General features: G+C 39.6%; 1 protein-coding gene across 2 annotated transcripts; it reads left to right on the top strand.

Moving 5' to 3' along the window:
- The first annotated feature begins 1399 nt into the window (after positions 1–1399).
- Positions 1400–24165, top strand: VSTM2A (V-set and transmembrane domain containing 2A). Of its 2 annotated transcripts, none has more exons than XM_059815726.1 (5): positions 1400–1478; positions 3821–3987; positions 4872–4922; positions 8301–8637; positions 24077–24165. In XM_059815726.1, exons 1-5 carry the CDS (start codon positions 1400–1402, stop codon positions 24163–24165), a joined length of 723 nt encoding a protein of 240 aa, XP_059671709.1. The 2 variants fall into 2 exon arrangements, with proteins under 2 accessions (XP_059671709.1, XP_059671710.1); XM_059815727.1 differs by lacking the exon at positions 24077–24165 and adding an exon at positions 23955–24031.
- The last annotated feature ends 232 nt before the right edge of the window (positions 24166–24397 follow it).

The raw sequence follows: 24397 nt of genomic DNA, 5'->3' as shown, positions 1-24397 counted from the left end.
CAGTAAGTTCAGCTATTTGGCAGTCTGAGTGATTACCAGGTGCTCTTTTCAGATTCTATTTAGTCTTTGTCTCAGCCTTGTGAAGGCATTTGGTGTTTGCTTAGTGCAACAAGCACTTTCTAGATGGCTTCTTACTACAAGCAGCACTATGGTTTTAGTCAGAGAACTTCCCTCAGTGCAGATGTTTTTCAGGATGATTTGAACACCTAATAATGTCAAAGTTAGTCTCTTGTCTAAACGTTATTAATATACATAGGCAGAAAACAGGGAAGAGAGAAGGAAACATTCACTGCAGGAGGAAGCATTCTTTAATATGCTATAATCACTTTCTCTGGTGTATATAAACATATATATTACTGTGAGTAATCTGTAGGATATCAAAATCCATTTTTATCTAGCTAAATATTTTTTCCATAAAAAGCTGTATTAATACATGTATCCTAAGCACACTCTAGGTATCATCTTCTTTATCTGTCTTTGAAGACAAAATGAACAACATTGTAATGTAAGATGCTAGAAGCATAGTTATTTGGAGCAGGCAATAGCAAGTGCAATAGGATTACTGAGTAACTATTTTCCCTCAGACCCTGTAAGAGGGAGAGAAAAAGGAGAAAAGAGAAACAGCTTAACTCACCAAAAATCAAACCACTGCATTGCTCTCTTAACCACTGAGTGTTTTGGGATGTAAGACCGAAGATTACATCAGTACAATAAAGGGTCCCTGCTCTCTCTATAATCACAAGCTGAACACTATGCACAAAAAAAAAAAAAAAAGAAAAGCGCAGCTTTACCCCAGCATCAGAGCCAGTAGGAGTCAGAACAGGTAGAGAGGTGTAGAGAACAGGGAGAGAGAAGGAAGGGTTAAAGGCATTATCGCAGCCATTAGAGGGAAAAGTTGAAGCAATACAAGCACGGTAGACTTCTCTCTCCCCCCTCACCCTCCCCCCCCCTTTCTTTCCCCCACTCCCCTCTTCCCAAACTGGATCAGTGTGTAGGGAGGGCAGTCATCACGCCATCCTGAGCAGCAAGAGCTGACGTTGGACGAAGCTGCCAGGTAGCTGAAAAAAGGCACAGAAGGCAGCTGATACCCACTTTTCAACTTTTTTTTTTTTTTTTTAGTCTGAATCTGGACTTCAAGCAACACAGCGCCTGAGACAGCTCGTCTGAACCACACTGTATTGCAATACTTGCTCTTCCCAAAGAAAAAGACTCCACTGAGTAGCAGAATGCTGCCAGTGTTGCAGCTAGGGCTACAATACAGAGCCTTTTTGTAACATTTTAAAATCTCTTTCTGCTCATATATTTAGAGATACATACATACACTTATCTATCGATTCTTCCTTTTTTGAGGGCACTTTTGGCTTTTGTTACCCTGATGTGACTTCTTCTTCATCTTGGAATGATGGGGATCTTTCTAGCTTATGTTGGATTCATTTTCTTTTCAGTTATGTATATTCAACAAGGACTTTCTACCCAAGGTAAGATCACTTATTGTCAAATACTTGCGTGTGTTTTTCTATGCTAAAACAGACTGAGAACAGGATTGGGAGGAGGGGGGAGCACGAGGAAGAAGAGAAGAAAAAAAAGGGAAACAACCACAATGGATAAGAGATGAGGACACCCAGCATCAGGTTTACATTATAGCTTAAAAATTGTCTGTAAATAGGAACAGAAGTGAGAAGTTTCACCAAAGTGGGAATAAAACAGGCTTCCTTTACTTGATTGCAAAGAGGAAAATAACAGGCACCTTGCAGAAGAGTAAGGGGGTGTTGGTGAATGGACATACATGTGTTTGGATTGTGCATGTTTGTACTGTACGCATGTATGAATACAATAAACATCTACCCATCCATACATAATTATTGCATTCCGACCAAGTACCAGATGGCTAAATCTACTGCCTACCTTAAAATATTGCAGTCTCCTTTCCTGCTGCGTCCCCTTTCCTCTCTTATTATCCTGCAATCCTCAGAGTCAGACCTTCATTTCGATTCTGTGACTATGTGTATTTCTGCCCCCACCCCCAAAAAAAAGAAAAAAAAAAGAAAAAAGGAGAAAAAGACAAAATCGACTTCTTTGAAGACCTCCCCTCGCACCCCCGTCGCCTTCCTCCCTCCTCGCCGAAAGGCGCGCCTTGCATTTCAAGCAGCCTCGGTGCTGCAGGAGCCAGTTGTTTGGGACCTCGAGGCTGCGGCGACGCTGTCAGCACCATGGACAGATCGCGCGGGGCCGCCCCCTGCGCCCGCTGCCCGCTGCCGCCGCCCGCTGCCCCCGCCCACCGCCCACTGCCCCCTGCCCGCCGTCCCCTGCTCCCTGCCCGCCGTCCTCCGCTCCTTGCCCGTCGCCCCCTCCCGCCATCCCCTGCTCCCTGCCCGCTGCCCGCTGTTCCCTGCCGGTAGCGCCCCGCCGGCTTCGCGAGCCTGTGCCGGGCTGCGCTTGGCGGTGCGTTCGGGGAGGATGCTGGCAGTATTCCTCTCCGCGTCCCCACACCACTCACACGCACTGACCAGGAGGGGAGGGAAAAAACAAACAAACAAAAAAACCCAAAACAAACTTACAAACCTCTAACACACAAAATGCACAGTCCTTTCGTCAGTTTAACTCGGTGACTTGCAATCGCTGACTGGGGGGGGGCGGGGAGGGGGGCAGAAAAAGGCACACCGTGAAATATAAAGCTAGTAGCTTTGCTAAGTATCTGTTGCCAAGCAGAAATGTAAAGGGAAAAAGAAGTAACACTGGTTGAGTGTATTTCTAAATTATCCCACCAATGCCAGGTTAGCTAGGAAGACTGGATAAAGAGAGAGAAAGAGGGGAGGAGACAACGAGCAATATTTCCTTCGCATCATAATATGCTCTACTCAATCTGTAACAATGCATAACAGAAAGCAACACTGCAGAGTCACTCCAAATTTTCCTCTTCTTGAAACACAGTTTTATTTATTACACTGTTTGTCTGTAGTCCCCCTCACTTGACTACCATGTTTCATTATGTTGCACAATTTTGAAGGGAGTTATAGGAAAGGATGAGAAGGAAGTAAAGACTGAGACTTAAAGAAAGACTGGTGCCCTGGACTATGTCCATCAGGATTAGTTTTTAAACCTAGCAGTGGTACACTGAAATGGGCAGATCCTGTTTGTCAAAGGACTGGGTTACAAAGGTGAAGGTTAGTTCTAGAAAGTCTGCCAGGGCTGAGGAACAGAAGATGTATTGCTTCTTGGTCTGACTACGGAAGCAGAGGTTCTCAGAAAGAGTAACTAACTCAGGTAAAGCCTTTGAAATGGGCATTTTGATGAGTGGTTGCAACCCGCACCTCAGAAGAGTGCCCGTTCCAACAGCCGCTCCAGCTGGCTGTGGAAGCTTTAACAATTCACACATCTCCAGCTCAGACCTATGAAATACAATAAATCAGTCCGGGGTTTTTTTTCTCTTCCAAATTGGTCTTGCTCAAAATCCCTAGGTGAGTTTGGTAAAATACTGCGTTCTGCCCAAGAGTATTTGGACCTAATTACACGAAACTTTACTAGCCCATGGGAGCAAGCAGGGGGGTCTATAGCTTTTCCTGTGAGCAGAGCTTAGAGTGTAAGGAAGGTGGATTTGTGCATAAGGGAGAAAAGTCATACTTGGGTGTGAGAGAGACTGGGGGAGATAATGTGTGGGGAATCTGGAAAATCAGAAAAGAGGTGCAATGAGGAAAAGAAAACAGATAAATTAATTTAAAAGGAAAAAAAGAGACAGAAGGAAAAAGGCAACACAAAAAGCAGGGAACAAACAATGAGTAGGTAACAGGAGATCCCAACACATTATTCATTTGTTTTGCAGCAAAATTCACTGAGTTTCCCCGAAACGTCACGGCCACTGAAGGGCAGAATGTGGAGATGTCTTGTGCTTTCCAAAGTGGCTCTGCTTCTGTGTACCTAGAAATTCAGTGGTGGTTTCTGCGGGCGGCTGAGGACCAAGAGGCTGGAGCTGAGGTGACAGGCACTCAGGTATTGATCCTCTGCCATGGGGTCCCCAAACCATCCGGGAATGCTACAAGAAGGAGGGGTGGAGAGGAAGGGAGGGAATGAGAAAAAGGGTGGGGGGGGGAAGAGGGGAGGAGGAAGGAGCTTCTGGATCTCCCCAGGGACTTAATTTTGACCATGAAATAACAGTGCGGGAACCTGCAGAGAAAAATGCCCCCTTCAAGGGATGGTGCCTTTGGTGCCTGTCAGTCTCAGGATGCAACTAAGGACGTTCACAAAACCACACAGATTTCCAAAGTCTAAATTTTTTTCTTTTTTTTTTTTTGTCTCTCTCATTTTCCCTTTGGAAAGCAGCTAGCTGTTCAGAGACTGCTCCTTGCGGGAATTTTTTATTTCCCAAATGGCAAGATCCTACACATGCCCTCGAGTGGTGCAGTCGAGTTGGCCACCCTAACTCTTCGTGCAGCTGCCACAGGAGGGCACACACTTTGGGGGGGGGGGGGGGGGGGGGGGAAGTAGGGGGGAATCAACGCCCCAAAGAAGCAAAAAAATTATCATACAACAGGGCCATTTCAGCCTTCCGAGCAGGACAGAGGGGGCCACGTCCACTTACACCGGCACCCAGGGACCCTCCTCCCTTTCTCCGCTGCCACCTCCGCACCGGTCTCGGCGTGCAGCCGCCCCGAAGAGACGCCCATGCCAGTCGGGCGGGGGGCGGGCGGCGGGTCCGTAGGGCAATGTCCCTCCGCCACGCTTGGGGGTGCTTCGCGGCCCGTGCCGGCTCTCCCCGGCGCGGCCCGCAGGTGGCACACGCGGCGCGCCGCTCCACGGCCTCCGTGGCGGGGAGCGGGGCGCCCGCGGCGGCGGGGCGGGGGCCGCGACCCACCGCGGCGCTCCTTTCCCTGCAGGTGGAGCTCCTGCCCGAGCGGGACCTGGACAGCGACGGCACCAAGATCAGCGTAAGTGGCGCCGCACGGCGCGGGCAGCCCCCGCCGGCCGGGCGGGTCCTTCCTCAGCCAGCGCCCACCCCGGGCGCTGCCGGCGGCCGCCTGGGAGCAGGCACGGCGGGGTGCGGCGAGGCTGTTCCCCCCCCCGCATCCCCACCCCTTCCGCGCCGCGAGCTCGCAGCTCCTTCCTGGCTGACCCTGGCAGAGGGTGCCAGGACAGCCCTGCCCCACGCAGCCTACGCCCCTGAGGACCCTGGGCACGAAGGCTTCGGCAAGCAAGGCCCAGGCAGTAGACCTTCGGCAGGCTCTGTTTCCACCCGTGAAGCAGACAGCTTGCGCCCATCCTTTTACCTCTTGTTTTCATTTACCCTGGGCAACGGCTGAGTCTGCCTTAGTGCTCCAAAGCTGGTTTTAAGGCTGAAATTTGGCCGTGAAGCTGCGCTTTGCTTCAGTGGGGTGTGCAACTATTTAAACGGGTGCTTTCCCAGGTTTCTATCTGCTGGCAGAAAAAAATCTCAGCAAGTCTTTGGACAAGACCTCCCTGTTGGGAGTAATCTCCACTCTTGGCCACTGAGACTCTTTCTTAGGGAAGTGGGATTCTGACACCAGAGTTACCAATCTGCCGTTGGGAGATTAAACCAGAATGTTGTCTCAACAAAATTATGAGCAACATTGCTCCAGCCCTTGTCCAGGGAAAGGATGCCTTTCTCAGCAGACCTGTATCCTGACTCAGGCACAGCCACAGCCCCTGACCTCAGAAGAATTCAGACTCTCCTCTTAGCGTCCCCAGAAATGTATGGTGGTGGGATCATGGTGTGGTGCTTACTGCAGTGGAAAGACACAGATATTTAGCTGATACTGCAGCATGAGTATGCCGTATGAGCCCAAAGGGGTTTTCCTTTTCTCAGACACAGTCCTTTTGGAAGTGCCTTTCAGCTGCAGCCAAGGCTATAAGTACCAGCAAAGCTTAAAACAGCAACAGATAGTGGTGAATCATTTCTGTTAAATCCTTTACTCTGCTGCTCTTTGATGCCTACAAACAACTAACCAAGTAATTACATCAGGTCAAAGTGCAGCTAGGTATGGCTGAAAGGAATATATAAATGAGAATTCAGATACGTTATATTAAAAACGATACCTATTCTAGCCATACTTACGTTTCCTATGATACTTCTTACCAAACACTATAAAGGATTTGTGTCAGGGACCATATCTTCAGTTACGTTTGTAGACTATCTTACAAATGAGGCCCACATGTGGTCTTTGGATACTATTCCACTAGACATAGTGCTAGCAGCCAATTTATTCCTTGTCAATACTGGCTCATTCAAAATCCCCATAGTAATCCATAAGATCTGTGACACAGTATAGGCTGTAAAGCTTGTCCCATCTTTCAAGTTAAAAATCTCTTTCTTTCATTATGTATGACAATAATTCACAATGGGGTATTCATACAGTGTTTTTATAAGCTTGCATAAAGCATTTTATATTTGCAATAAAAAAAAAAGTCAACATTAGGTTGACAGTCTAAATATACTTGTTACAAATGCAGCCTTCCTTTTTCTTGAAGGCACACACAGAGTCTCCATTAGTACTACTGGAAAGTATCTTCATGAAGAGGAAAGCAAACTTTTAAGTGCATTTAGTAAATTCTTTAAAGAAATGGTAAAATATGCTAAATGTGTTTTTAAACTTTGCTGAAATACACCACTTCTGTTGGTTTTAAATGATAATCAGGGATAAAATGAAAACATGCATACATGCTGACTGCAACAATTTCTAAATTTCAAATGCAACCCCCCCAAAAATTCTGTTTTTCTTTAGTGCTGTGCAATACTGTTAACTTTGCAGATGTTGCATGGGAGCAAATGAAGGCAGAATATGACCTACAGATCCTCTTTCCATTCATACGAAACTTCTTTAATCCTTTTGCTGAATATGAGCTGTTCAGTAGAGATATATTATTATTGAATATGGTTTAAATAACTATCCAGCACTTTCTGTGTAATTAATATTGCATATGTTATGCCTGAAAGTATGCAATCCATACTTTCAACTCAGTTTGCCAAGTATAAATTCAGAGCTGGATACAACACAGCAGGCTGTAAAGTCCATCCAGTACCGTAAAGCAATAATGTATTCACAAGTATTGCTCTTCAATTTATCAAGCAGACAGAATAGGTGCTTTGCCAACACCAGTGACTACAGCATGCCAAGCTATAGGAAGCAATGTGTTGTATAATCACCAATAACACGTGCCTAGTTTCAATCTAACAATTCTCCATTTTTGTGATCTACCGTATATTCATCACCCTGATGTTTCCTCATTGCCTGTCATTGATATGACACAAAGCAACATTTGCATCCCTGTTTGTATAACGGTGGAAGTAAAGCAGGTTCAGGAGTTCTTCAAAGCTGAAGCTTTCTGTCCCACTGAATCCCTTTTAACTGGCTTCCTGTGGGGCAACAGATATTAATCCTGATAGAGAGTAATAGACAATTAATTAAATATGAATTCTCTAAAGTGATGAACATACAGAAAGGAATCTGTGTTACCTTTCCTAATGCATCTTAATACCTATCACACATTTCTGGATGCATAATTTACTCATGTGTGTTTTAATTATGTGAGACAAAAATATGTTATATTACCCTCAGATATTAAAAACAATTAAAAATAAATCAGGAGTCTTATTTTAGCTGACAATTTTTAAAATGATCTTGAATATGTGCTACTTGAATATGTGCTGAAGAAATTATATATGACTTTTAATAAGTACACATTTGTATAAATGAGACAAAAGGAACTACCTGACACAAGATGTCTTGTTATGGTTAATAAACAAAAAATACCAAAGGTCTGGACATGCCTGAAGGAGGCAAATTGAATGTCAAATATGCAGTTTCAATGTAGTGAAGACTAAAAGCTAATCTAATAAATTGTTATTAAAGAATTTAAATATTGGCAAACTTCTCCAACAGAATTGTTAACACACTAGTTCAAAAACTGAATTATTCAATAAAGCCAACTAACAGGAAAGGCTTAACCAATGAAGTGCACAGATATTAGGTTTATGTAAGAAAGCTCATTAAGAACGTTCACGATCTTAAGCAATTAATTGGAATGAGCACAGTAGTTTGGGTTGTTTGTCTGAGGCCAATTAGCATTTCAGAGCAAACCATCTAAACAGTTTTGGAAAGAAGATGTCAGACATCCTCACAGGCGCAAATAATCATATTCATCCTTGATGCAACTTCCCTGCAGTAAGCACAATCACACCACTGATTAATCTGGCACTTGACTTCTCTGGACAGGCTCTATATTGGTAGAGTCTCCCCAGAGATAGAATAATACCTGACAACATGTTTGTTTTCCTGGCAAATTTGCAGACAGTGAAAGTACAAGGGAATGACATCTCCCACAAGCTGCAGATTTCAAAAGTGAGGAAAAAGGACGAAGGCTTGTATGAGTGCAGAGTGACCGATGCCAACTATGGAGACCTTCAGGAATACAAGGCCCAGGCATTTCTCAAAGTCAACGCTAACAGCCACTCTCGGCGAATGCAAGCCTTTGAGGCATCTCCAATGTGGTTGCAAGACATGAAACCTCGCAAAAACATCTCAGCAGCTGTTCCAAGTAGCATCCATAACTCTGCCAATCAGCGTGTGCGTGCCACCTCCAGCCCTGAAGCAGCAGCCAAAATCCCCAAACAAAGTCCACAATCAGGTATGGTAAAGCATTTTGAGCTTTCATTTGATTGCTTACCAGCATGTAAAAGAAGGCTAACTCAAAAAGGTAACCAGGAATTGTGACTAGGAAGAGCGTGGTGCTCATTTATTCCTCCTTCTTTCTGGCTTTATTCCTCCTACTACCTCCTTACTTCCTAAAAGCTGAAGAATAAGTTTCTGGGCAGAAGAAGCAAAAAGCCTTAAATTCCTATATGTGGATTTTGTCTCTACTGGTTTTATCCACCTAAGGTTAGCTCTCTAATCAAAGCTTAGCTTTCCCTGTAGTGTGTGTGGAGATAGAGGGGCATGTCAGTGAATGACTCATCTCATTTTAAGATGGCTGTGCATGATAAATTAAATAAAACACCCACCCAGAGTGTTTCTTCCTAAGTTAATTTACACCAGTCACCTAACATTTATATGTCTAACATTTGGTGAAATTAATCTACTTTTAGTATCAATTCTATTTTCATAAGGAACTTGACTTCCAAATCTAAGCAGAACTTAGATGCACCAGATTGTTTCTCTGTTGTGTAGGCTTTAGAAAGACCATGGGTTTGTCAGAGAATGTGGGTTTGTCATCTTCAGCTGCTTGACTGTTGGCTTTGAATCAAGCGTTAAAATGGCGATGCCTCAATTGTCTGTCAGGTAGAAATTAACATTCTACACATTTTGTTCTGGGGATTTTGTACAGCACTGTATAAATAACCTGTAAGCCACATAAGTCTGCATTTTCTACCTTGATACAGTAAAATTCACAGTTATGCAAAGGTACATGAATAGACAGGAGATGCAGCTGTTGACCACTCTATGATGGCAATAGAGAGATGGACAGGATAAAAAAATTGAGACATGTTGCAAATGATCAAAAATCCTCTGGAAAACAAACTGTAAGTTTAAGTGTCTCTGGGTTATTTCCTTCTACACTGAGGGCCCAATGTAAGGCAGAAGATCACAACTTAGATTAAAATATATAATGGAAGCTAACTTTGTTTGTTCTGATGCATCATTTTTCTGCTAGCAAATACCATGTCATCAAAACCAAAACCGGAAATACAACAAATTTCATAGCACATCTATTGTGAAATCACTTTCATCTTACAGGCATAGTATTAGAAAAACATTTTGATAAGGAAAACACATTTCATTACAGATTGGAATAATATGATTATTCATATGAAATTTGTTATTGCTATTAGAAAATATGATGCACATACTACCGCCATTTTACCTCTGTATACTGTTTTTTTATTTAAAAGTTACATTCAGTTCTCTTTCTCTGAAATGGAGCCATTTTTATTTTTTAGCTCTTTCAAAAAATGTTTAAGCTGTTAGAGGAAAAGAAATATTTCAACTGATTTAAAAACCATCATTCTACCATGGCTTTCCTTTCAGAGAAATTTATATACCACTTATTTTCCATTGGACTTACTTACACATTTCAGAGTAGCATACTTGTCCACAAAGTGAAAACTCTGGTTTCTGTTCAGTTCTATGTGAAATTAATTAAAATAGTCACAAGTTTATGAAATATGTAGCTACAGACTAGATTGTATTGAGGCCAAATTCTGCACGCAACAGCTAATCCACTAAACCACTTTGGATATATAACTGAATCTATAATATTGTTTATGTCTTTAGTCCAAGCAATGTCTTGCCTGATTACTGGACATTTGTTATTTGAGAGCTAGTAGTTTATTACACGGAAAGGTCCCTGTAAAAAGAAAAAAAAAACATAGAAAAAACTTAATCTCTAATTTTTCCCTTGAGCAAAGATTACTGCAGATCAAGTACAGACAATCCCAATCATAAATAATTTAAAAATTAAATGGATTAAAATATAATTTAGTTTATTAATTAATTTTCTTTATGATGAAGCACAGATTAATGCTATATTCATCAGAGGTGAAACCCATCTACTGAAGAAACAAAGAGTGTACCAAGAATCCATATGAGGCTTAATTTCAATTTAATGGTCACTAGCTACAGAATAGTTACTGGTGACATTTTTGATGAACATCAGTTTAACTCTTGAGAACCAAGATTTACTTTCCTTTACTTGAGAAAATCTGGGCCTGATTTTCCAGCTATGGTGAGATTTGGATTTTCACTCCATTTTACATTCACTCTACACCAATAGAAATACCCACTGGAGCACAAGGCAATAGGGGTTTTTAGCTCTATGTAAATTTGAGGAGCAACTTCAGCTGAGGAAGGAGAGACATCAGTTGTGAGACCTCAGAAAAGCAGAAAAGAGGTGTCACAGGCAGTAATAGTCTTTCTTTTTATGATACCACATCAACACAGTCTCCTTATATTGTCAAATGAGAAACTCCTCCTTTCTTCTACATCATGCTAACGATACATGCATGCACAAGACTGCTGTGTGATTATATTACATGTAACCATTGTATCCAACCAGCCTAGAACACAGAAACATGGTTGAATACAAATTTATCACTATTAACCACATGCTTGTATTTGAAAGACATAGGCGGTGACTGTGATGTGTTTATTCATGTTGAGTAATACATTGACTTCAGCAATACTGTTTGAAGAGAGAAGTACTGTTAACCATAAGTAATTGTATCAAATATTCTCCAATATTAAAGAGCCGGTGCATAGTTATTGGCAAGCAACAAATTTTACTGCCATGCTCACAGACTATAGTGAAATACGTTTACAGCAGAGGGAAACCTGACACTGTGAAATTATTGAGAAATCTGTATTAAGCTATTTCTGAAAAACTTGGCTACTAATATAAGAAAGTCTGACTCTGATTATATTAACATTTTGTCCCTAAAATTTATTTTTGAAAGGTAGATAGCACTCTACTTAACACCTTCTATCCTGAAGCATACTGCAGAATTTCATTTATTTCGTAACAATAGATATTTAATAGGTAGCTCTAGAAAAGCAGTTTACAGTCACTGCCATTTTAAAATATCAGCATTTCCCAAATGAACAAATATTTTTGCCATTCTCCTCTTTTACTCAAAAATAAGAATATCTGTGATAACTATGAGGGATCTATATAGCCAGGGCTGACAAATTAAAGTGATATGAGGTCCATTTAGCATTTTGTGCTGCTCTGAAAAATGCAATGTGAGTGTAAAAAAGATATTTGTAATTGTTAGGTAATGGAGATTCAATATAGGAAGAAAGAGCTAAAGAGAACATCTCCCACAGACAATCTTCAGATAATATACTGAGAAGCACTAAACTTCTACCTCAAAGTCAAAAAAGTCAGGAAAGCAAAAGTCAAAGCTAACACAGCTTGACCCTTTCATTTCATATTCATGGGCTGCAGCAAATGAAGTAAGCCATCACAGCTTAACAGAAATCTGAGTAATTTGTCAGGCAAATCTGCATATATTCAGAAAATGTCCTGTGTAGGTGGAGTGACAGGCATTTTTTCTCTGCATAATTCATAACAATGTATCTTAGTCCAAAGGTAAAAGTATAGAGCCTTGTAACTTGTCTTATGGGGGGCGGCTGAGGGAACTGGGGTTGTTCTGTCTGGAGAAGAGGAGGCTGAGGGGAGACCTTATTGCTCTCTACAATTACCAGAAAGGGGGTTGCAGAGAGGTGGGTGTTGGTCTCTTCTCCCAAGTGACTAGTGACAGGACAAGACGAAACAGCCTCAAGTTTCTCCAGGGGCGGTTTAGGCTGGATATTAGGAAAAATTTCTTTACTGAGAGTGGCGAAGCACTGGAACAGGCTGCCCAGGGAAGTGGAGGAGTCACCATCACTGGAGGTGTTTAAGGAACGTGTAGACGTGGCATTGTGGGACATGGTTTAGTGGGGCATGGTGGTATTGGGTTGATGGTTGGACTTGGTGATCTTACAGGTCTTTTCCAACCTTAGTGTTTCTTTGAATCTGTGATTCTAAACAATGTTGCAATTAACTGAGATCCAAGAGCTGCAGTGAATTCAGGTAAAAGGAAGCTAAATAATCTACAGGCTACACCAAATCTCACTGTTTCATGAATATAAATCTAGACAAAATCTGCTACCTGCATTCAAATCACTCAACATTTATAGCAACACAAAAGGCTGCAGAATTTGATGTACTGAGAATGCATATATCCCCCAAACTCTTCCTGTTCTGCCAATGCTTTGTTAAAGCACTCAAAGCCATTAGTTGCTTTTCAGACTCAAGAAGATCAGGCTCAGAGAACTGAAGAGGGAATAGCAACAAATGAAGAAGTTTTGGGTCCATTTTTTGACTGCTTAAATACAGACTGCACATTTCCAGCAACATTTTGTTCTTTCCTGAAGTAACAAATTCAACTATTGACCTAACTACATGCTGGAACTGTTCCTGTGATGATGGCAGAGTTGCAGTGAGTGACTTGAAAAGGAGCACAAAGGAGAAGGTGGTCCTTACCTAAGACAGAATGACCTGGATTCTTGGCATCATAGACCACACTGAGAAGCTGATTATCAGGTGTGAATGCAAAAGAAGAGGATGAAAACATATTTCTTCAGTCTTTTGATATTGAAAAACCGATGACATTCCTTCCAGCCTCCATTTTTATCTACAGAATCCAGGAATCTTTTATTATCAACCTATTGTAAGCACAAATTTTATGTCCAATTTGGAATCTTCTGGGATATAAACCAACCTCTGTGTTGTTTTGTTTTTTTTTTTTTTTTCTTTTACGTTACATCTCCTCTTAAAGTGAGGGGACAAATAATCTGCTCTAGCCTCCACCAAGGCAATAGCCAACCCAACATTACTCCTTTCTTCACTAAGAGAATGACTTTGGCTTTTGCAGCTGCTGTTTTGGAAACTGTGAGTACGCATAAGGCTGGGAGGCACCAACCATTATTTTGATTGTTGCACAGCAAAAGGTCAAGCCTGTTTCCTTAGGACTACATTAAAGCAAAAACCAAAGGAGAGTTTTGTTCTTGTTCTGAACCTTATTCAGCCATTCTCAGAAATTCTTGCAAAAAGGTGACGCAAGGAATATCCCATTCTACACCTGTATACACTACAAAATCTGTTTTTACTTGAAACTGGCACTTTGGTTCTCTCTTCCTGAAACAAAGCCACTTCACTTTTGTAGCTTCTCTGAAATAACGGAATACGTTCTAACCATGTTAATTGATGTAGCACTATTAGCCAGTTAGTTGTTGACCTTGAAACTGTAAGCATCTTCTTAGAAGTGCTAATCTGCTCCACATAACTTCATTGACAAAGCAAGGTCTTAACAGCAGCTAACCCCCTTTTTTTAGGCCAGGATTTCCAATGCAGAATGAACTCACTACTGCCTTATGTTTCTCCTAAAAACCCCACATCTTAATTTCTTCTATGTGCATACTTATTGATAGAACCAAATGCATACAAGTATTTAAACTCCTGTTTCTACTGCTAAATCCAACTGAATCCAGTAGTATACAAACTGTTTTCAGTGGATCTGCAGTTCTAACTCCTGTCACAAGCAAAATGGTATCTACTTTTTGTAAGCAGCCCTCACTGCCATTGCCCATCACTGATACTACACCACTGCCACCTTTCTATTCATTTCTATTCCTCTTACAAAAACACAGGTTCAGGAACCAAGAAGAGAAAGCACTTGCCAAACAACATACGCTCATTTTTGTTGTTCTACAAGTTTTAGCAGTTGGTCATTCCCACATGCCCGTGCCAGGCTGAGTACTGGGTATACTTAGTTTCAAACATATCCTCTCTGAGATCAGATGTATTATTTTCACCCTTAGTTATGCCCATGGTTAAGCACTAACACTGAATCATAGAAGAAAATCATGGTCTTCTGAGATTTGTTGAGATAATAATGGATTCTGTCCTTAAACATATGCTATCTCCACTGTAAACATATTCCTGTAAAAGTGATGGTGTTTGGAAAGAAATGTTAAATAACCTTAGCTAATCACAAGCAGGGGTAAGAGGGAATTTGAGAAAGCAGGTAATGGCAGATTAGAAACACCCTACTACAGGAAAGGGGACTCCATGGCAGATTTCCATTTTTATTATTCAAACATAGCCTGGACTACTCTTGAGCAGTTGCTTTTTTTAAATACAGTACAGGTTATATGCATGAAAACATGGAAAACTGCCTTTGGATGCTGCACTACAAATTTGCCTCCTATGAAGCCAATCCAGAAACAGTAAGGACAGACACAGCAGGAACTAAATGCACAAAGTTTAAGAAACTCATTTTGCCTTTTTTCCATCTACATTGTTGTTTATCTACACACATGTATGCTGAGATCTTTCCTATTCTTTTAGTAACCTTACCAGTATATTTCAATGTCCATCTGCCATTGCTATGTATGCACTTAATCACGTCTCTTCCTTTCTTTTAGCTATTTAAAATGAACCTGTCAGACTCACCTCACCTTTAGAACAAAACTGATAGATAAAGATCTGATAGGGGACCCCACAGGAGTATCCTGAGTAGCAGAATCACAGTCATTCTGTTCTACATGCTTGATGTAATATTCTTTGGTAATTAACCACTGGAAAGGTTGCAGATGGGCCACACAGTTAGTAAAGAAAGAGAAGAAAAGAAAGGAAGAAAAGAAAAGGGGGGGGGGGGCGGGGGGAAGCTGTTTATGAGTTGTTTGTAAGCTCACTCAAATTGCTTTTCATTGCTACACAATCAGGCAGCTTGCACTGGGTCACCAGAGATTGCAGCATATGTGACAGGACCTGCTCTTGAAATAACTGATGGGATTTCCTTGCTTCAGAACACAACCCATTTGTTACTTGACACGTGTACAGCAAAGCAGAGGACATTTTTGCTTGTTTCAGATGAGAAGCAGGAAGTTTCCCATCTATGGTGCCCTACTTCATTATGAAAATCCTCTGCATCAATAAAAATTAAAAAGAATGTGTAGAATTATCTGCTGGTTGAAATGGATACAATTCTGCTGAAGTCAAAAGAATGGCATTCATTTACAATAGCTAAAAATTTGGCTCAAGCATGAGGATGAAAATGAATTCTCTTCTACTCATAAAGTGAGAATGAATTATAAGAAGAATCTAAGCTTTACCCAGCTTGTACCACCTAAAGAGGTCTGGGGCAGTGAAGTGTCTGGGGGCAGAATGAAGGGAGGGAAAATACCTGAAAACTGCTATTTTCAGCTCCTTCAGATTCAGGGGGAGGGAGCATTCTTGGTGGAGGGTTTTGTTGCTTCATGTTTTTTTGTGTGTTTTTTCTTTAACTTTGATCAAGTTTTTTCTAGCGTTTGTCTTTGAAACCTTAGGCCAGACTAGTTAGAAAGCTCAACACTCTTAGTATTTTCTTAATCTCTGGACAGGGATTTTCTGTTTGATTAAATAATTAATGAGCTTCAAAGATATTCCAGACACATAATGTTCTTTACAGCTACAGTAATAATCAATTAATCCTGCTTTGCTGATGATAAAGCTGGATGTCATTTGAAGAGCAGCTGATGATCTTTCTGCTGCCCTTGTGAAGAGAAGACTCTGCCCCAAACCCTTCATTTTACCTTATCGTAAGGAATTTGCTGTCATACTTTTTGGCAGTGCAACTTGCTATCCTGTCTGTATGCTGGTGTTCCAGTCTGATCTACCTCATTGAAATTTGTTCCCCCACCTACTGACAAATGCTACTGTCTTGGAACAAAGATGCCTAATGTGCTGACAAGAATAAAAATGTGAAAGTTAACTGCCACAGCCAGCATTCCCAGTGCTTTGTACATATGATCTGTGTTCATCAACAGCAACAAAAATACAGATAGCAAATCTGGATGCTGCTTCTGCTGCCAGTTCTATTTCTACTGCTGTTATTCCCTCAGCTGCTACTTTTGCCTGCGACACTGACTGAGGTTTTTGGCCACCAAATCACAGCCATAGGGCTATAATGACTATAGAAGTGAATTCTACATAACTACAGAAGATGGTGTACCATCTCCAGTTCATTCTGTGCAACTGAAAAAAGAGTTAAGAGGGCAAGATGTTTTGTCAAGGAACAATAATAAATAAATTATGAAGCTAAGAACTAGCAGTAGGTCTCACAGAGAGCTAGACATTTAAGATGGTGCAAAGCCCTTTAGTAGAATAATACTGTCTGAGACTATGACTACATAGCATCGTGCCTGTCTGAAACTCTGTCAAAATAACAGGTCAATTACCTATTTTGTACTCTGTTGAATTATTCACATGGATACAATATGTACTGATCAGTGACCATCTCATACCTGAAGAGTCTTGCAATAACGATGAATGACATTTCATGATTATGATTGATCCTACATCTCAGAACTGTAACAAGAAAGTTAAAAAATCTGAAATAAAAGTAGAAAAATTCAACAATAGAGAATGTGAAGGAGATGATAGAATTAATACAGGATTTGGCACAAATACTTCAAGCTTCTTTCTCATAACGCACCATTTTCAAACTAGTGCACTGTGTTTGTAGGGGTGATAATGTACTTTTTTATTTTATCACAGTAATAGCAAGGGTGAAGCATTTGACTTGTGAACTCTGATTTAGGTCTTACAGTTTAAAATGTTGCCACCCAATGTCTCTGTCTTGCCTCAATCAGAAGTTATTGGCCCAGATCTGAATGGCAGAAGGAAATAGGTGCCAGCTCCTCTGCTCTCCCAGTTCAGTGTTGAACATTAAGTCTCTGTGACAGCTGATGGTAAACTAAAACATTGGGTTGTTAAATTGAGACATATGAAGAGATGGCATGGGGTCTTGTATCTGCATGTATCACTCCTGCTATTGGGGGGTTAATTTCCCTAAGAGGGGGAGGTAAAGAGATGGAAGCACTATCATCTTAAACTGTTCCAGCTAAAACCGTTAAGAGCTCATGAGTCATAGCCCTTAGACAGAGTCAGAGGCATTGTTCTAATCTCTATAACAACTGCATTATCCACCAGGCAAACAAAGGATGAGAAGAATGGTCCTTGCTTCAAAACACTTACCATCTAGGAATCAGACAGAAGAAAACAGACTCATCCAGTTGGATGGGTACAGATAAATGGGAGCTTAGCTGAGTTCCATGAAAATAGCTCTTATATAAATGATATAAAAAGAAGGAGATCAGGTTGACTGTATGTCAAACATAAGCCTAAGCAGTGTCAGCTGTGAAAAGCGAGAAAAGAGATTGAATATCTCATGCTGAAATATTTACAAAGAATGATAATTTTCCTCCTGTCTATGTTATAATAACCTTCTTTGTATATGTTTTTCTTGATATGACAGCTGTTGAAGATGATAGAGTAATATTAAGTATCATTCCACTTAAGATTTTTTTCCGATAGATGAAAGGATGAACAGGATGCAAAAAGCACAGGAGGAAAAAGATGAGTTCAATGCTACTTTTCTTCAAATAAAACTCTAGTTGTAACTTTATGGTATCTTTCAGAAATGGCTCTGTTAACAGTTTAATTACAATGATATGACATATATCAAATATACACAAATTTATATATATTACAAAAATACTGAGTGATTTGTGCTGGAGCCATGTTTAGTTACAACAGCAACTTTGGTTACTAATAAAAGAGTCAATTCAAGAAGAATTTTTGTTAACAGCCAAAGTTCCTACCTTCATTCAGGATGGAGCATAACTGTATGCAAGTGAGTGGATGAGGATGGGTCCTGACCACAGGACAGTCACAAAAAACTGCATTTGCTTTCAAATCAGCTATTTCACACAAATAAATAGGAATGCACTGGTTTATATATTTTTCTGTCACACATTAAAAAAAGTCTAAGACATTTTATATCCATGGGTTTCAGGGACGGGATGAGAGAGAAAGGTGCCCAGTGCTGATAAGAGCAGTCATAAAGCATGCTGCCAGTGGTTCTCAAACAATACCAATTAACTAATTTAGAGCCTGCAGTTGCTTGAGGTTGCCCCTCTCCCTCTCAGCTTTTAACTGCTGCAACAGGCACTGGATATTGGACTGCTTTTCACGTTAGTTTTATTTAAATAGTTAACACAGGTGTTCCGCAGACTATTTGCAAACACCTCTCTTAGCAACCCTTTTCCCAAAGAGTACTCTCTCATTGAAATAGAAACAGCTGAAGTCAATGCATTACTTATAAATGTGAAGAGATAGTCAATGTGAAGAAAAATAAACAAACAAATCCACAAAAAAAACCCTTTAAAACTTTGCAGGCTCAAACACCAACTAAAGGGAGGAAGAGAATTAAGATATCTGCTACAAATGGCTGATGCCTGAACCTTTGTGACTGAGAGCCCCAGGTAGGCAGAATGTCATTCTCCTAAGAAAAGAAAGTCAGTCAGGGAAATTAGAGTATCAAAACAAAAAAGCTTCCACAACATAATGAACGTATAGTGATGGAAGTAGTCATAGTTGTATAGCCACTAACCAATTCAGAGACATCAAGAACTCACTATATCCTTGGCTGAACACATGAAATTTGAGGTAGCAAGCACTAAAAAAGTTTTAAGCTGCTAGAAGGAAGAATATGTTTCTGAGTATATCTAAAGCTGAAAGGTATGTGTCTTAGGTTCAAAAATTATTTTGACTCTGACACACTCTACCCCACATATCACCTGCAGAGACAATTCATCTACACTTCATTTCACCAAACGGGTATTTAACCTACTGCTACTTTACTACTCTAAACTTGTTCATGAGTGTATCACATGAAAATGTTAGGGAAATTAAAATTTCAGAAGTTGAATTTTTGATAGGGTAGTCTGTCCAGATAGCTAGACTCACTTTTGGACCAAAACAGCCCAAATAAGTTTCCAAGAAGCATAAGCATTTGAACAAAACTTAGGATTACTGCTACAGGAATGAATGACACTCATGAAGCCAATATAATACTGTATCAGGATTTCCTAATCATGCCAGTATGTAAAATATTCAGTCCTGAGCTACTTATTAAAACAATTTAAACAAAGCTACATATTAAAACAGAAGGAAATGCACTGATGAGAATAAAGTTGTGAATTACAGGATAAAGGACATAGGAGAGAGCAAAAATTACACTAGAGGTGGACTAAGCCAACTACACTATCCAGTTCAAACTGTGTTAAAACTCAACAATGATTTTTGGCTGTTTTCATCAGAACAGTATGAAAATCTATAAAAGTTGATGCACTTCCCATTTCCATTATATGTTTAGGGATCTCGCATCTCCCTCCTGCCTGTTTGACGTAAAAGGATGAAAGGGTCAGATAATTTTTATGATCTCACTTTCATCTTTGAGAATGACATTAGAGATCATTTTAGCTTCTTCATAGTTCATGATGGCCCAGTTAGGAAGCCTGGTTCTAGTCAAGAGGTTAAAGAATGAGAGATGAACAAGAGCACTGTTTGAAGAATTAAAAAGAAAACCATGACTCTCAGATATGTTGCAGAGGAAGAAGATTTAAATGCTTCTCTAGGTATGGGTTGGTGTAAGGGATGAATGTAGAAAGTGGCCTGAATGTAAAATCCCACGTTTGTTCATACCAGTGTACCCATAATTCTACTTCTGTCCATCTTGGCATTGTGAAATTGCAGAATTCATTCAAAGTCCCACTCTTTCTTTCTTTCTCCCTTCATACTGCTATCTATTTTCCTTTTATAGATTTACTATGGCTTGTTCTGGATCACTGCCTGAAGCCAAGTGTCATTTTACTGCATGCTACCTATATTTGAAGTCTCCTCAGGTTTTTCCTCTCATAAGTATTTCCATCTCAAGTTTGTGTTAGAACATGGCTTTAGGTGTAGCTGGCAGCAAGTTAAAGGCTGTGACCTGCCTTAGCCCAGAAAGAGCTCCAGGAGTTATTGTGGCTCAAGCCTCTGGCAGAATTCTCCCCTCTACTCAGGGTTGGAAAGTTGTCACTTTCTTTTGCCCTGTGACAGGACTGATCTCAGTGGCTGATAGGTCAAAATGTGAGAATCCCTGACCCACACATCAAGTAGAGTTTGACTAATAATGCAGAAATAATGTATGTGTACATACTACCATTCTTCTTCCAGGTTACTGTCTTTGAGGGTAACATAATTGTAGTCCATCTTTGCCCAGTGTTCTTGACCTGCAATAAAATTTCTTTTAGCTCTCATTATGTTAATTACAAAATAATGTTAGAAATGGCGGGGAAATGAGTAATCGATTTAGCAAATCCACAGTTAAATCAACAGGTTTTTACTTATATTACCATGCTCACAGTTCCAGTGATACTATTTAAGTCCTGGTTAGAACTGTACACCAAAAACACACCCGCATGAAAACTCTGAATTTGGATACTCTGTATTTTCGAGACATTTGGATTTGGATTCTGATTTGTACTTTGCCTCTGACTTAAGTCTAAAAATAGTGAAACTAAATCTCTGATTTAAACACCCTATGACTTTTAGATTTTCAGTCAAAATGGAAATTTCTGGCTATTTCTGGTTACTTATCCTTTATCTAGATGGAAACCAAAATAATAGAATATGAGCAAATATGACAGAATAGAAAGAAAAAAATAAAAAGGCTGCTTTCAGTTTTGCTATGTTACTATTCTACATTTGCAGCTTTCTCCCTTCCAAAATCTAAAGAAATACTTGGGTTAATGAGAGAACAAATACAGTTCTTTTACACACCTCCAGAAAAGAAAAAAGAAACCTGAGTATATTTAAACTCCAATTGTATTTCATAAAAAATCACTGAAAAGATGAGAGTGCACCTAATAGTCATACATGTCACTGTATATTGCAAGTCAATTTTATTAGGGGCGATATATTACTGAAAATGTATCAGTTTGAGTTAGACAGCATTTTGGGGACTATTAAGCCAGTAAATACAGACCTTATATGACATTAGGATATACTAATCAGTTCCCAAAACCATGCAGAGGACACTTTACGACAGTGATTTCCAACAATCCTAACAGCCTCTTTCTTTACCTAGAAGCTGAAATTGTTTTAGTTGTATTTCCCCTAAGTTTTTCTTATGTGTTCAGTATTACTTTAGCTTGTACTTAGTGCGTGTACTTAAAATCCTTTGCACGATAAAGAAAAACAAACTGCGGTTTACAGAAGAACATGCATGTAGAACATGTGATATGAATTGGAGGAAGGTCGTAATTTATACAGAGACTGAACATTCTAAGTAGAAAGGTTATCATGTGTATACAATATATGACTCCTAATTTAGGGATCTACAGATTGTCATATTGAAAAAAAGCAAAACAAAACAAAAATCAAAGAATGCTTTGCCTGCAAATATTTTGGTGCTGTTTTCCCACTGTGAAATAGTTTAAGTCAAACCTATTCTGTATCGTACTGTTTCTCTGCCACACATTACAGCTTTCAAATTCTCAAATTATAATGCCATGAATTGTTAAAAAAACTCTTTTAAAAATATCCATGAGACTCTTCTGAGTATTTATCCTTATTTGCATTGTACATATTTTGTGCAGAGGAAATGTATCTCCAAAGACCTCTTTAGAATTGTCTTGAGCAGTGTATTTCTCTAGTTCAACCAAAAAAAGTATTTAAATGAAATAAAATGAGTGAAAATAATTCAATACATCATGAAATGATCTAACACTAACAAAGGTTCTAAGTTCTGCTAACCTAGTTAGGGAAGGAAAAGCCTTTATAAAAATCTCTCAAAGGACAAATTTTACACCTTACATAAAAGAGAGAAGAAAGCCATGCTGCAATAAAAACAAAACCAGAAATTGAACTCAACCCTTGGGCACAAGTTTGTAAATAATACCTGTATGAGAACAACCCACAGGAAGAAGTTACAGCAAATTTGCTTGTGTGTTTTCTTGTTCCTAAAACAAAACAAGTGTTTTGAGAAGCCCAGCAAACTACTGCAGTGTAGTACAGGGAGGCTGGTATTATCAGATGGGCAAGAGAAAAGTAGGCTTCCCAGTCCTGTCTACGTTCAGTAGAACTAAGCTCAGAGTTACCTTGGACTTCTTTGAAAATCTTAGTAATATCTTTGAGACACGTTTCCTTTTAGAAGTTAATATTCATTTGGAAATTCAGTTCACACATGGATAATTGAAATACCACTGTTAATTAGAAGCTCTTGTGTATGTGACAGAGGACTAAGAGTCTTTTATGGCAACTACTATGTATGCAACATCTCACACCATGTATTTACAAAAGGAAGAAGTGTTCAGAGATCTGGATTTACTTTAATCCCTGTTTTTGAAGGGAAAAATTTACTCAAGACAGGAACAGAAATACTTCTTGTTACACTTATGAACATAGTTAGCAGATACAGAGAAATGTTTTACTTATAAACATCTGAAAACCTTAAAAAATGAGCATTTGCCTAGAGTTCTTTTTGCTTTCATTGTGTATATTCTTGATGAGAATATAAATGTGCTTTTTGGGGCTGCAGTGGAATCCAGCATTCAGTTTAACGTTAAATTCTTTACAAAAATAGCGTGTACATGATTAATATATTTTTTAAAAATCACCAGTTATTAGAAGTCCAGCATTAGTATGGGCTGCTTATAACACCATTACTACTTTGTTATAGAATTGCTGCCTGTAACCGTCAATAACATTCATCCTTTTCAAGTATACAACACAGCTCTAAAATCTATTAAACATGCATTAACCATTAACCTGTTATAATTGGAACTTTTATTTATAGTGTAACCAAATTAAATTTATGGTTTTCACCTCAAGTAATATGTTTCAAATTCTGAATGTAATTCTTCGTGATATAGGAAGTTATCAAGCACTGAGACTTGGAATGTAGGACATCTAAATACTTATGTCCTTGGTGTGCAAACATGTGAGTTAAATTAGTCTAGTTCTGAATGTTTTTATTCTGATAACATATTTAAAATATAAAGTAATGTTTTTAGAAATAATGATATGTACCATTGTTTTCATAGCTTTTTTAAAAGAAAAAAAAATGTGGGAAAATATAGTTTCTCAAAAATAAATACTCCAAACCTTTTATCATACTGTTTCCCCCTTGTAAATAACACAGCCTTTTGCCAGTATCTCCTCTGTTTCACACGAAAACACTCTTTAGCCTCTAGATGACCTTTTTGTTAGCAGTCAATGATGTGATTCTGGAAATGATTTTGTAAAGAACACTCTGAGGTGGAAAGTGTTTGGGGTTGTTCCTCTTGGTATATGGTTTCATTGGATAACGTTGTTTAAAAAGACAGATGAGAAACAAAAGCAAAGCAAAACAAAAAAACCTCCCTGGGACTGAAATACTTTGTATGTGTTGTTATTTGCAGTGCATGCCAAGACATTCATGGGCACCAGAGCCAACCTGGCGAGCTAATTAAGTATATAAATGTATGTGTTTAAAACAGCCTTATAAGGAGCATTGGAAATCTGCAAGATGAGCGAATATCTTATAACTTCTTCCGCAGGTGCGAGGATAGCTACAAGCCATGGACTTTCTGTCCTGCTTCTTGTTTGTGGCTTTGTGAAGGGTGCTTTGCTTTAATCTAAAAGTGCTGACTTTTTCCAATATCACTTTCTCTTCTTAAAGCAAAGAGCAAATCGCCTGTAAAATCCACGGAGCGGACAGCAAAGTTGACCCTAACCTCCAACCACCACTCTGCACCCAATGTACTCTAAATCTCTACACAAGGAGCACCTTCTTCAGGAAGTACAAACAAAAATAGTAAATAAATAAAATAAATAAATAAGTATAAAAAGAAGAAGATACTACATGTTTTCTTGATATATCTTATTTTCTTTGGCGTATCACTGATCTTTTATTTGAAGAGAACTGGTGTGATGTAATCAAACGTTTTGTAACGGCAAGACCTAGTTTCCTTTTCTTTCGGCAAGGAGAAGCCTCATCCTT

The sequence above is a fragment of the Gavia stellata genome, chromosome 3 (genome assembly GCF_030936135.1).
Source record: "Gavia stellata isolate bGavSte3 chromosome 3, bGavSte3.hap2, whole genome shotgun sequence".
Classification (NCBI taxonomy): domain Eukaryota; kingdom Metazoa; phylum Chordata; class Aves; order Gaviiformes; family Gaviidae; genus Gavia; species Gavia stellata.
The sequence above is the reverse complement of the archived record's forward strand: the minus strand, read 5'-3'. Positions and strand labels throughout refer to the sequence as shown.